Genomic DNA, 12,581 nt, shown 5'->3' on the forward strand with positions numbered 1-12,581 from the left:
CCGCTCCCTCACATGTGTCAGATCTACATTACGGTTTGAAGGCTTTCCCTGCTCATTCTTGCTCCCTGCCCTTTTATCTATCACAGGCAGTATCCTCAGTCAACATCTTGCATTCTCAACTCCATATTAGCATCTGCTTCCTGGAGGACCCAAATTGGCACAATTAGCCACTCACCACTGCCATCCACCTTGGGAAAATTCTCCAAAGACACTTAATCAAGAATTTCAAGAGTCTCTTCATTATGATCAAAATATTTTTAGCAAAATCTTCAGTTGAATTCACAACCAGGTAATTCAGACAATGAAAACCATTTAACACCCCAACCTCACAATCTCCATCTAAGTATGTGTGCTGCCGCTACATTTTTTGTAATCCTCACATTCAGTTTCTCTTGCGTGGTAGAACACTGGTGAAGTTTGCCAGAAGAGCATAAATTTGGGTTATTCAAAGCAAATCCTAATTGTGTTTATGATCATTCAGGACTGAAAGGTTTTTTTTTTTTCCAGAGAGACATAAGATTTTCCTTGAAACTCAATTAGTCAAGTGATGACTTTTCCTTAAGAAAGTCAGCGACTTCCTTGAGCAAAAGTAGTTATTTATAATTACTGTCCATCTCTTCATGAAGATGAAACAGAAAGTCCTGACCAGGACTGATAGGGGTTGAGCGCTTCTCTTAAATCTTCGTGGGTAGCTCAGAGGGAGAGGGCTTTCCGGGGAACAACAGTGAGTAGGTGTGTTAGTCAGGGTAGACTAGTCTCTGGTGTGGTAGCAAATCAACACTGAAATTTCAGTGACTTAACACAAAGGCTTATTTCTCACTCACACAAAGTCCCATAAGATTGTTTCTGTTCAGTAAAATCTCCTGGGTGGTTCCAGATTCCTTGCATTGTCCTCTGCCATCTCTGAATCATTTGCTTCTAGCTGTGCCAACAGCAGAGAGATCTAGAATAAACAATCATGAGGAATATTTTACAGGCCAGGTCCGGAAGTGGCATTTATCAATCCCACTACATTTCATTGGTCAGAATAAAATCACATGGCTCCACTTAGCAAAAGGAAACCTGGGAAATGTAGGGGAGCACATGGATACTGGTATGCAGTGTCTGCCCTAGTAGACTTGACTTGTGGTGTAACAGCTTGAACACATGAAGCAAGCCCTCCTGTTGGATTACCCATGGCTTTTACACCCTTCGTGCTGTATCCTGATACAACACCTTCAGTCTAAGTTATTGTCCTGAAGTCATCAGTAAGCTTCAAAACGGTCCCCATCTCAGTTAGTTGCACCACCATCCACTCATTTGCTCAAGTCAAAAATTTAGAAGTTATCCTTGTTTCCTCTATGTGGAAACTAGAAGGGAGCTAATGAGCCCTGTGCAGGAGTGATCACAGAGCAGGTTCCATGAATATAAGATATCAATTGGAAGGCATATTCCTACAGTGGACAGGTGATAGCATTACCTGTAAAGAGACTCTCATTAATTCCCTTTGCCATAATCTTATGCTCTAGACTAATTTCTCACTGTAACGTGATTGCCCATTAAGACTCATCTACAGGGAAGAAGCTGCCCTGATTACTCAATGTGAGTATTCAGGCCTGCTTAGCAATTATTTTTCTCACTGTCAGTTAATAAATAGACATTCTGGTCCATATATCGGTATCTCATGAGTTGGATCATTCATTCATTCCTATAACAAAAAAACCACACCCGTTGCCATGAAGTTGATTCCAACTCAGCAACCCTATAGGACAAAGCAGAACTGCCCAATAGGGTTTCCAAGGAGCGGCTGGTGGATCTGAACTGCCGACCTTTTGGTTAGCAGTATTTATTGAATGCCTACTAACTAGCCTATTACGTGCCATGGCACTGTTCTAGATGCCAGAAATATAAAAGCACACAAAACAGAATGTAATTCATGTCTCTGAACTGTACACTTAAAAAGGGCTAAAACGGCAAACTTTTTGTTATATATATTTCACCACAATTTTTTTTTAAAATATACAAAACAGACAAAAACCCCTTCCCTCATGGAGCTTATATTCTAGTGGGATAAACAGAGACAATTTGTTTCTTTTTTTTAAAAAAAAGGAAAGTACAGTGAAACCTGTGAGAGCCAGAACTCAATAGGACTGCCTTGTTTTTCCAGGTCTCGAGAGTTTTCTGCTTTGGCAGGATACAGTCTTACCACTTTTCTATTGCTCTCTATTAGAGGAAAGTATTTGCATTTTCCTTCTCTGACACGTTTCTGTCTTACACAGGTTCCATCTTTCACAGGTTTTACTGTATATAATATGTCAGATAGTGATAAATCCGATAAGGAAAAAAAAAGAAGGGAAAGGAGGTCAGGGTAGGGGTTACAATTTTAAATTGGGTTTTCAGGGAGGGCCTCACTGAAGACAATTTAGAAAAATCTGAAGAAGGTGAAGGAAGTGGCCAGACAAGACAGTTGGCAAAGAGCATTTCAGGCAGAAGAAACACCAAGTGCACTGACCTGAGGTAGAAGTGTTCCTGGCCTGTTTGTGGGTCAGCAGAAAGACCAGTGGGACTGAAGCACAGTGAAAGTAGTACAAGATGAGTCAGAGAGCAATGGGTGGAGCGGAAGGAAAGATTGTATAGGGTGTTGGCGCTGTGGCTTAGTTGGTTAAAGCATCTGTCTAGTAAACAGGAGAGCCTGGGTTCAAATCCCAGCAGTGCCTTTATAGAAACCCTAGTGGAGTAGTGGTTAAAGGCTATGTCTGTTAACCAAAAGGTCAGCAGTTTTGAACCCACCAGGCGCTCCTTAGAAACTCTATGGGGCAGTTCTACTCTATCCTATAGGGTCGTTATGAGTTGGAATCAATTTGACCGTGGTGGGTTTTTTTTGGGGGGGGGGGGTTGCTGAGCAATGTTAGGGTTTTGGATTTTACTCTGAGTGAGATGAGCAGCCACTGGAAGCTTCTGAGCAGAGAAGTGACATCATCGGCCTTTCTTTTTAGTCTATTTTTTAATTGTGGTAAATATCTAGGTAACATAACATTTGCCATTTTGACAATCTTCACACGTACAGTTCAGTGACATTATGTTCATCATGTTGTTCACCCACCACCCTTATCCGTCCCCAGATTATACCGTTACCCTTAACAGGAGCTCAGTGTCCTCTGTTAATGTTAAAATTTCCGCGATATTAAATTTGTGTACAAACTCATAAGCTTTATTTGTAATGTATAAATTAGAGAAGCATCTGGTCTGAAAGTCAGACAAGAGCTCCCAAGTGCAGTACAAAGTGGAAGGGTTTTTGTGAGCATAGACACACAGGAACAGGGAAACTACTCTGGGCAAATTTTGGATTGGCTGGTAGGCATTGTCCCTCCGTATTTGGAATTAAGGGGAAATTCTGAACCAGGTTAAACTGAGGAGGCAGGTTCTAATTGGTTAGCTTAGGTTTCCGTTCCCAGAGAATCAACTGATTGACTTGGGTTTAGGCTCCTGGGAAGGTCACGCATCCACAAGAAATAGAAACTTAGGTTTTGGTTTGCTAACGTGGGGCTTAGCATAAATGACTCCATTTTGGGCATATTTTTTTATAGTCAGGTTAAAGAGTCCTGGTGCCACAACGGTTAAGCGCTCAGCTGCTAACTGAAATGTCGGTGGTCTGAACCCACCAGCCACTCCTCCACTCCTCGAGAGAAAGCTGTGGCAGTCTGCTCCCATAAAGATTACAGCCTTGGAAACCCTACAGGGCAGTTCTATTCGTACTGGGGCAGTTCTACTCTGTCCTATAGGGTCCCTATGAGTCCAAATCAACTTGATGGCAACGGGTTTGGTTTTTGGTTTATAGTTTGGTTAAGGAGCCCTGGTAGTGCAATGGTTAAGCACTCAGCTGCTAACCAAAATTTACTCAGTCAGTGACTCCACAGAAGAAACACCTGGAGGTCTCTATAAAGATCAGAGCGTAGAAAACCCCATGGGGCAGTGCTGCTTTGTCACACGGGGTCACCATGAGTTGGAATCAACTCGATGGCACCCAGTAACAAGCCAGGTTATCATTCCTAAGCACTGAGTCCTCCTTTCCCCTCCCTCCTGCCTGCCACTGTTGATTTTCATTTTGAAAGGATCACTGACTGCTGAGCTCAGAACAGACTGTAGGAGGGCATGGTGGAAGCAGAGACACCTGTCAGGAGGCCATTTCAATAACAGAAGGGAGAGATGATACATTTTAAAAAGAAATGTCAAGCATGACTATAAAATTTGTGACCTGAGTTACTGTTACGGGTTGAACTGTGTCCCCCCACAATGTGTGTTCTAAATCATAACCCCTAGACCTGTGGTTATAGTCCCATTTGGGAACGGGTTTTCTTCGTTATGTCAAGAGGGTGTGTCAGTGTAAGGTGTGTTTTAAGCCAAACCCCTTTGAGATATAAAAAGAGCAGAGATGGGGGAAGATAGATGCCAAGTCATATGGACATCTCCAAGGAACCAGGAAACAGAAGCTGAAGAGACAAAGACCTTCCCCCAGAGCCAACACAGAGAAAGCCTTCCCCTAGGGCCAGCACCCTGAATTCGGATTTCTAACCTCCTAAACTGTGAGAGAATAAATTTCTGTTTGTGAAACCCATCCACTTATGGCATTTCTGTTACAGCAGCACTAGATAACTAAGACAGTTACCAAAAGAATGAAATTTCCATTTACTGGGATGAGGAAGACTAGGGCAGAGGCAAATCTGGTGGGGAAGCTCAGGCGTTTGGTTTGAGACACATTAGTCTTGATGCCCATTAAATATCCAAGTGGAGCTATTACGAAGGCAGCTGGGTATGAGAATCTGGAGTTGAAGGGGCAGTCTAGGCTGGAGATATACATTTGTGAGTCATCAGCACATGTTGTTGCTAGCTGCCATCAGGGTCAGATCCGACTCATGGCAACCCACGTACAACAGAACAAAACGCTGCCCAGTCCTGCATCATCTTCACCATGGTTGGTATGCTTGAGTCCGTTGCAGCATGCCACTGTGTATTTTGACTGCCTTCTAACCTCAGGGGCTCATCTTCCAGTGCTATATCGGGCAATATTCTGTTGTGATCCATAGGGTTTTCACTGGCTAATTTTCAGCAGTAGCCAGGACTTTCTTCCTAGCCTGTTTTAGTCTGGAAGTTCTGCTGAGACCTGTCCACCAGGGTGACCTTGCTGGTATGTGAAATACCGGTGGCATAGCTTCCAGCACCACAGCAACACACAAGCCACCACAGTAGGACAAACTGACAGGTGGTATCTAAATCCATGAGACTCGATGATAATACTATGTGAATCAGTGGAAATAGAGGAGAGGTTCAAAGCCTGAGACGGGAGCACTCTGATATTTAGGGGTCCTGGAGATAAGGAGGAACCAACAAAGGAGACTCAGAAGGAGTGTCCGCTGATTATCAAGAGTCAGCTCCCTGAGTCAGCTCACTGCAGGGTACACAGATAAAGCTGGATCTCTGGATCCACAAAGCTAAGGAATAGACAGTAACCCCAAAACCAAACCCCTTGTTATCAAGTTGATTCTGAGTTGAACTGCCCCATAGGGTTTCCAAGGCTGTCATCTTTATGAAAGCAGACTGCTACATCTTTCTCCTGCAGAGCAGCTTGGTGGGTTCAAACCGCTGACCTTTCGGTTAGCAGCCGAGGACTTAACCACTGCGCCACCAGGGCTCCTTGAATAGACAGTAGGGGCTGGCTAAGTACTCAGTCAGCCTTACCCCTTGACATCTTTTTAAATGCCGCAAGTCTCATGCAAATTATATACAAAATAGCAGCAGCACGGTAGTATTGTGGTCCATACGGCCAGTCTTTAGTTTGAGGACATTAAACACCAGAACCATGCTTGCAAGAGGAGCCCAGCCCTGTGACCCACAACCAGGCCCTCAGGCCCAACCTTGGAAAATAACCACCAGAGACATTTAAAACCACTCCCGGTGCCCCAGTGACAAAGAGCACTAAGGCTCGTTGCAGCCAGCTGCTGCTCATTGCTCAGGCCAACACCAGCTGACCCACAGGTAAAGGAATACTTTACACTACAACTGCTGGACCCTACTACCTGCAAGTTAGATGTTAACTAGTTGCCTTCGAGGCAACTCCGACTCATAGCAACCCCAGTGCGTCACAGTAGAACTACGTCCCACAGGGTTTTCAATGACTGGTTTTTCAGCAGTATATCAAGAGGTCTTTCTTCTGAGGCACCTCTGGGTGTACTCGAACCTCCAGCCTTTCAGTTAGCAGTCAGCTGCATTAATCACTTGCACCATCCAGGGACTCGGGTTAGAATTCCCAATTTGTGACAGGCTAAGTCCCAGTAATGGAGCCCCGGTGGCACAATGGTAAGCACTCGGCTACTAACCAAAAGCTCAGTGGTTCAAACCCACCAGCCACTCCGTGGGAAAAAGATCATGTGGCAGTCTGCTTCCATAAAGATTACAGCCTTGGAAACCCCGTGGGGCAGTTCTACTCTGTACTGAAGGGTCGCTATGAGTAGGAATCCACTTGACAGCAACAGGTTTGGTTTTTTGGTTTTAAGTCCCAGTAGCTTCAAACCCTCTCCTCAGGATGTTCCCTCTGTTCCCTGATGTTACTGAAACCTTGCCTGTCTGCTGACCCTTCTAAAAGTGCAGACTTTATTATTCTCTTGTCTCCCTACCATCAAGTGCCTCAGGGCAGGCCAGGAGGTGGAGCTGGAGCTCTCCTTGCTTTCCAAGGCCACTTTCTGATCATTGCTCCCCTCTCTCCGGAGAAATCTCTGGCTCCATCTTGGCTCACACCCTCCCCTCATTATCACCCTCCCCCCATCCTGGTGGCAGTCTACTGTCACCCTCCTGCTCACTGCCCTCATTTGCAAAGACTTCAGTTCTTGACTCACACAGCCTGTCCTCTTTATCCCAACTTATCCCATCATTCTCAGTGATTTCAGCATTCACGTGACCAATCACCCAGCACCCTAGCCTCTTGTTTCCTTTATCTGCCCATTGCCAACAAGCACTGTCATTTTGGGAAACACTTCACAACCCAGAGCACCAGTATGGAGCCTTGTATCCTGAAGGTCCATGCACATCAATGTATTATTTTCATCATACATCAACACGTGATTTCCTGAGCTGGCAACCCTTTAGTACACAAAGTATGTAAAAGTATGTACAATTTTGCTTAGGAATCAGGCCAGTGCGTCATTCTTTTCTGTTGTTTTCTGTTAAACTCATCATAGGTCAGTAGTTACAAATGGGATTTTAAACTGGAAATGGGTATGAAGATAAACCCCCACCAATGCAAAAATACATACACACAAGGTTATTAATTACAACATTGTAACTGAAATTTTAGAAACAACCTGAATTCTATATATAGTCTACATATACCAGAATGGTTGAATGTGGCATAGCCTCACAGCGGAATACTATGCAGCCATAAAAAGAGGGAAAATCTTTATGAACTGGTGTGGTGACTTCCAGACTACATTCTTCAGTGAAAACACAAAGTGCCAAAGATATACCTATAGAATGCTTCCTTTTAACGGAGTTCCAAATAGCCTGGTACTGGTACAATGACAGACACATCGACCAATGGAACAGAATTGAGAACCCAGATGTAAATCCTTTCACCTACAGTCACCTGATCTTTGAAAAAGGCCCAAAGTCCATTAAATGGGAAAGACAATCTCTTTAACAAATAGTGCTGGCAAAACTAGATGTCCATCTGTAAAAAATGAAACAGGACCCATACTTCACACCATACACAAAAACTAATTCAAAATGGATCAAAGACCTAAGTATAAAACCAAAAATTATAAAGATCATGGAAGAAAAAACAAGATCAACACTACCAAAAACCGAACCCATTGCCATTGTGTCGATTCTGACTCCTAGCAGCCCTACAGGGTCAACGCTAAGGGCCCTGATATACAGAATAAATAGGATACAAACCATAACTAATAATACACAAACACCAGAAGACAGACTACGTAACTGGGATCTTCTAAAAATTAAACATTTATGCTCATCCAAACATCTTGAGGGACCAAGTTACTGGGGTTGAGGGAACCATGGTCTCGGGGGAAATCTAGGTCTATCAGCATAACATAGTTCATAAAGAAAATGTTCTACATCCTACTTTGGTGAGTAGTGTCTGGGGTCTTAGAAGCTTGCATCTGGCCATCTAAGATACATCTATTGGTCCCATCCTGTCTGGAGCAAAGGAAGAATGAAGAAAACCAAAGACACAAGGAAAATATTAGTCCAAAGGTCTACTGGACCACAGGAACTACAGCCTCCACCAGCCTGAGCCCAGAAGAACTAGAAGAAGAAATACCTGGAGATCTCCTTCCATAAAGATCATAACCAAGAAAACCCTATGGGACAATTCTGCTCTGTTACATGGGGTCACTATGAGTCAGAATCGACTCAATGGCACCCAACAACAACAATAATGTGGTAGAGTGAACGGAAGCTCTGTAACCAGGCAAGCCCTCTCAGAGGAAATAACATTTAAGCTGAGCTCAGAATGCCAAGAAGGAGCCAGCTCTGCAAACATGTGGGGAAAGAACATTCCAGGCAGAGGGAGCAGCTAGAACAGTGGTTCTCAACAGGAATGGGGTCGCTTCCTAGGAGGCATTTTGGAAATTGGCGGCGGGGGTGGGGGGGGGACACTCTACTGGCATTTGGAGCCCTAGTGGATAAGAGCTACAGCAAGCTACAGCTGCTGAACAAAAGGTCGGCAGTTCAGATTCACCAGCTTCTCCTTGGAAACTCCATGGAGCAGTTCTGCTCTGTCCTATAGGGTCACTATGAGTCAGAACCAACTCGACTGCAACAGGTTTTGGTCACTGGCATTTAATGGGCATAAGCCAGGGATGCTACTGTAAGGCATAGTCCTGCCTCCTGCATGGCTTTCAAAGATCCCAACAAACATTCAGGTAGGTGGGAAACCTGTTTATAATGATCTGAGTTGAGAACTTAACTCTGCTTTACTCATAAATGCAAAATTTTTTTTTGCACTGTGTTTATTACACAGACTTTTTCAGGAATGCACGTACCACGTAAATAGAAGGAAGACTGTATTTTGTTTTAAGAACTTACTATTTCAAAAAAACCACTGGTGGCAAGACAATGTCACAGAAAACGCTGCACTCAATGGGGAATGCTTCAAGAGATAATATAGATGCTGGAAATTTTTTTAAATTGGTAATTCATGCCCATGGTTTAAAACAACAACAACAAATAGTACAAAAGCATGCACAATGAAAAGCCAATTTCCCTTCCATTGCTATTCTCAAAAGGAGCCCTGGTGACACAGTGGTAAAGTGTTCAGCTGCTAACTAAAAAGAAAGCCTCATATAAATGAATATATATTTGTCTGAGCACGAAAATAAAACACAAGGAACAATGCACACACCCACAACCACACCTTTAAAAAGCGAGACGGAGAAATCTGCAATTTCTTTAAGCTAATCAAAATCAAGGTCAAGTCACTCTTGGCCCTTCTTTGCCTCTATTTTCCTCTTAGCTGACAAAACCACTGAAGACGTCCCTACTCCAGTTATACTCTACAGTCCTAGTGAACCTGTACTGTAGCCTGTGGTGGATGTTGCCATTAAACCAAACTAGATCTGAATTCTCATAGTAGCTGTGTGACTTTGAGCAAGTCAGTCTCTCTGCATCTTGGTTTCCTCTTTTGCAAAATGAAATCTGATCACAGCTAACACATATACAGTGCTTGCGCGTACCAGCCATTGTTCGTTTAATCCGTACAACAACCCCTAAGGGGAAGACACTGTCGACTAGACGGCAATGGGTAGTGGTGGTTATAGATGACGCAGCTGACGCACAGACAGGCTGAGTGACTTACCCAAGACCACACAGCTAGTAAGCTGCAGAGCCATGATTCTAACGCAGGTTCCAGAGTCCAGGTTGTAACTACCACACCTACAGCCTCTCCAAAGGAGGACAATAACAATACATACGTACTAAGGGCTGCTGTATTGTGACTCATACCTGACAAGTGTCAGATGGGTAGCAGCCACGGTTGCTATAATTATAGAAAGTTTTTTTTTCCTTCTGCACTGCTAAACGTCCAAGGCTTTTTCATGGGGCACAAAAAAGAAGTTGGAGGTAAGGGAACACAAGCCAGGAGAGGAACAGGGAGAGATGGAAGGTGGAAAAAGAGAGAAAGGGCAAACAAGAGGAGAGACGGGGGCGCGCTGAATACTTAGGAAAAGTCTCGCTGGCCAGACCAGGTGAGAACATGGTGACTCTTTGTCATCTGAAAATCGAAACTCCCGGCTGGACAACTGAAACGCAGACGTTAAATCCACCAGGCCTCAACCCTCTGGGTGTTGGTCCTCAGCCCCACCCCCAGCACCCAGGCCCGGCTCGGTGTGGGCGGGGCCTCCCGTCGGTCCCGCGGATCCGTCCCACGCCGGGGCGGGCGAGGCCCGGCCCGACCCCTGGAGGCTCCCGCCTGCCCTGCCCTTCACCGGAGGCCCGGGAGGCCCAGGCCCGAGCCGCGCGCTCTGCCGGCTCGGCCCCAGAGGCCGGCGGAACGCGATGGCTACGTGGAGGCGGGACAGCCGGCTGACCGGCAGCCAACGGCTGCTGTGCGCCGGGCTGGCGGGGGCGCTCAGCCTCAGCCTCACCGCGCCCCTGGAGCTCGCCGCCGTGCTGGCCCAGGTCGGCGCCATGCGCGGCCACGCCCGGGGGCCGTGGGCCACTGGGCTCCAGGTGTGGCGAGCCGAGGGGCCGCGCGCCCTCTGGAAAGGGAACGGGGTGGCGTGCCTGCGCCTCTTCCCCTGCAGCGCAGTGCAGCTGGCCGCCTACCGCAAGTAAGAGCCGGGAGCTGGCGCGGGCGGGCGGGGCCGGGCGGAGCCAGAGTTCGGCGGCGGGGGGGTTCCGCTGGCCGACGCTGCCCTGCTTCGTAGGGCAGGGCCCTTTAGTGGGCTACAGCACCCTTCGGAATCACGTGGGAGCCCCTCGGAGCAGTTTGGCCCCCAAAGTGCAGTCCCAAGGTTTTGCAAGTTTTATGGGGATTTTGGCTGATAACCGAAAGGTGGGCGGCTCGAACCTATCTCTGCGGAAGAAAGTGGCAGTCTGCTTCCGGAAAGATTCCAAAACCAAACCAAACCGTTGCCTTGAGGTCGATTCTGACTCATAACGACCGTACAGGACAGAGTAGAACAGCCCCATAGGGTTTCCAAGGCTGTAAATCTTTACGGAAGAGGACTGCCACACCTTTCTCCTGCAGAGCGGCTGGCGGGTTCCAACCGCCAACCTTTCGGTTTGCAACCGAGTGCTTGAGCCGCTGCGCCACCATGGCTCCTCTTCCCTGAAAATTACAGCCTTGGAAACCCTGTAGGGAAGTTCTACTCTGTCCTATGGGGTCGCTATGTGTCAGAAGCCAGTTGATTTTGTTTGTTTAGGTGCGTGGTTTGAAGGAGCATTGGTGGTGCTGCAATAGTAAAGCGCTCAGCGGCTAACGGAGGCTTGAAACCACCTAGCGGCTCCTCGGGAGAAATACCTGGCCATCTACTCCCCAAATGATTACAGCCTAGAAAACCTTGTGGGGCAGTTTTGTTCTGTCATGTGGGGGTCGCTGTAAGTCAAAAATCAACTTGAGGGCACCTAACAACAGGTGCAGTTTTGTGGAACGCAATCCTGGCCCAGAGAGGCCTATGGGCTGGACAGCCTAAAAGGTAGAATGAGGGGAAAGGAGAGACAAGATCTCCAGAGAGATGGCTCCTAACCATTCCCATCTTCCACCAACTCGAAAAAGATGTGCCTTGGCCGGCTTAGGAGGAGAGAGATCCTTATGAAGGTATGTGTATGTATGTGCCTGGGTGACAAAAGGCACCAGAAGAAAATGCTTGGTAGGGGGGAAGGCCCAATCCCTTGGCACAAAAAGGCCACAGGTCTCTACCCCCCGCCCCCAAAATAACCAAAACCAAACCAGTTGTAGTGGAGTCAGTTCCAACTCATGACAACCCCATGTGGGTCAGGGTAGAACTGCGCTCCATAGGATTTTCAATGCCTGATTTTTCAGAAGTAGATCACCAGGCCTTTCTTCTGAGGTGTGCTTAACTGTTTGCCGCACCTAGGGACTCCTCTCTATCCTCCACCACCACCTAAATGAAGCTTGACTTAGGGGTCCGACAGGGGCTGCAGCTTCCCTCCCCAAGCTGCAAACCATCCCCTCAGTTTACTGTTTCACCCCTAACTGGCCACATTCTTTGGAAAAGATCTAAAAATGTATGAGCCTCAGGCTCCACCAGACTCAGTGTAGTAAAACTACATGGTGCCCAGCTATCACCACTGACTGCTCTGGCAGGGATCATAATAGAGGGTTCCCAGCAGAGCTGGAGAAAAATGTAAAACAAAATTCTAACTCAGAAAGAAAGACCAGACTTGCTGGCCTGACAGAGACTGGAGAAGCCCTGAGAGTATGGCCCCTTTGAGCTCAGTAATGACATCACTCCTGAGGTTCACCCTTCAGCCAAAGATTGAACAGGCCCATGGGACAAAACAAGACTAAAGGGGTGCACCAGCCCGGGGGCAGGGACTGGAAGGCCGGAGGGAACAGGAAAGCTGGT

At 46.5% G+C, this 12,581-nt stretch overlaps 2 protein-coding genes and 1 non-coding gene across 11 annotated transcripts in view; 2 read left to right on the top strand and 1 right to left on the bottom strand.

The window, feature by feature from the left end:
• The window catches only part of LOC100659932 (A-kinase anchor protein 17B), a 123,875-nt gene extending 113,497 nt beyond the window's left edge, over positions 1-10,378 (bottom strand). Inside the window, exon 1 of one of the 2 annotated variants that reach the window (XM_064277531.1) lies at positions 10,208-10,378. The gene's annotated coding sequence lies outside the window, so the exon portion shown is untranslated. Of the gene's footprint in view, positions 1-824; positions 2,230-10,207 lie in introns of those variants that run through there. The other variant, XM_010594668.3, reaches the window with a different exon arrangement.
• TRNAT-AGU (transfer RNA threonine (anticodon AGU)) lies at positions 2,623-2,696 on the top strand. The gene has a single exon. It is a non-coding gene; the product is annotated as a tRNA-Thr (tRNA).
• Positions 10,379-10,545: 167 nt separating the features above from the next.
• SLC25A43 (solute carrier family 25 member 43) overlaps positions 10,546-12,581 on the top strand; it is a 62,847-nt gene continuing 60,811 nt past the window's right edge. For 7 of the 8 annotated variants that reach the window (XR_010319634.1, XR_010319635.1, XM_003414786.4 and 4 more), the window contains exon 1: positions 10,546-10,820. Coding sequence is in view for 5 of the 8 variants with exons in the window: in XM_003414786.4 (XP_003414834.1) it covers positions 10,546-10,820 (275 nt within the window). In the remaining 3 variants the exon portion in view is untranslated. Of the gene's footprint in view, positions 10,821-10,872; positions 11,810-12,581 lie in introns of those variants that run through there. The other variant, XM_064277535.1, reaches the window with a different exon arrangement.

Source organism: Loxodonta africana, chromosome X, assembly GCF_030014295.1.
Source record: "Loxodonta africana isolate mLoxAfr1 chromosome X, mLoxAfr1.hap2, whole genome shotgun sequence".
In the NCBI taxonomy this organism is placed as follows: Eukaryota; Metazoa; Chordata; class Mammalia; order Proboscidea; family Elephantidae; genus Loxodonta; species Loxodonta africana.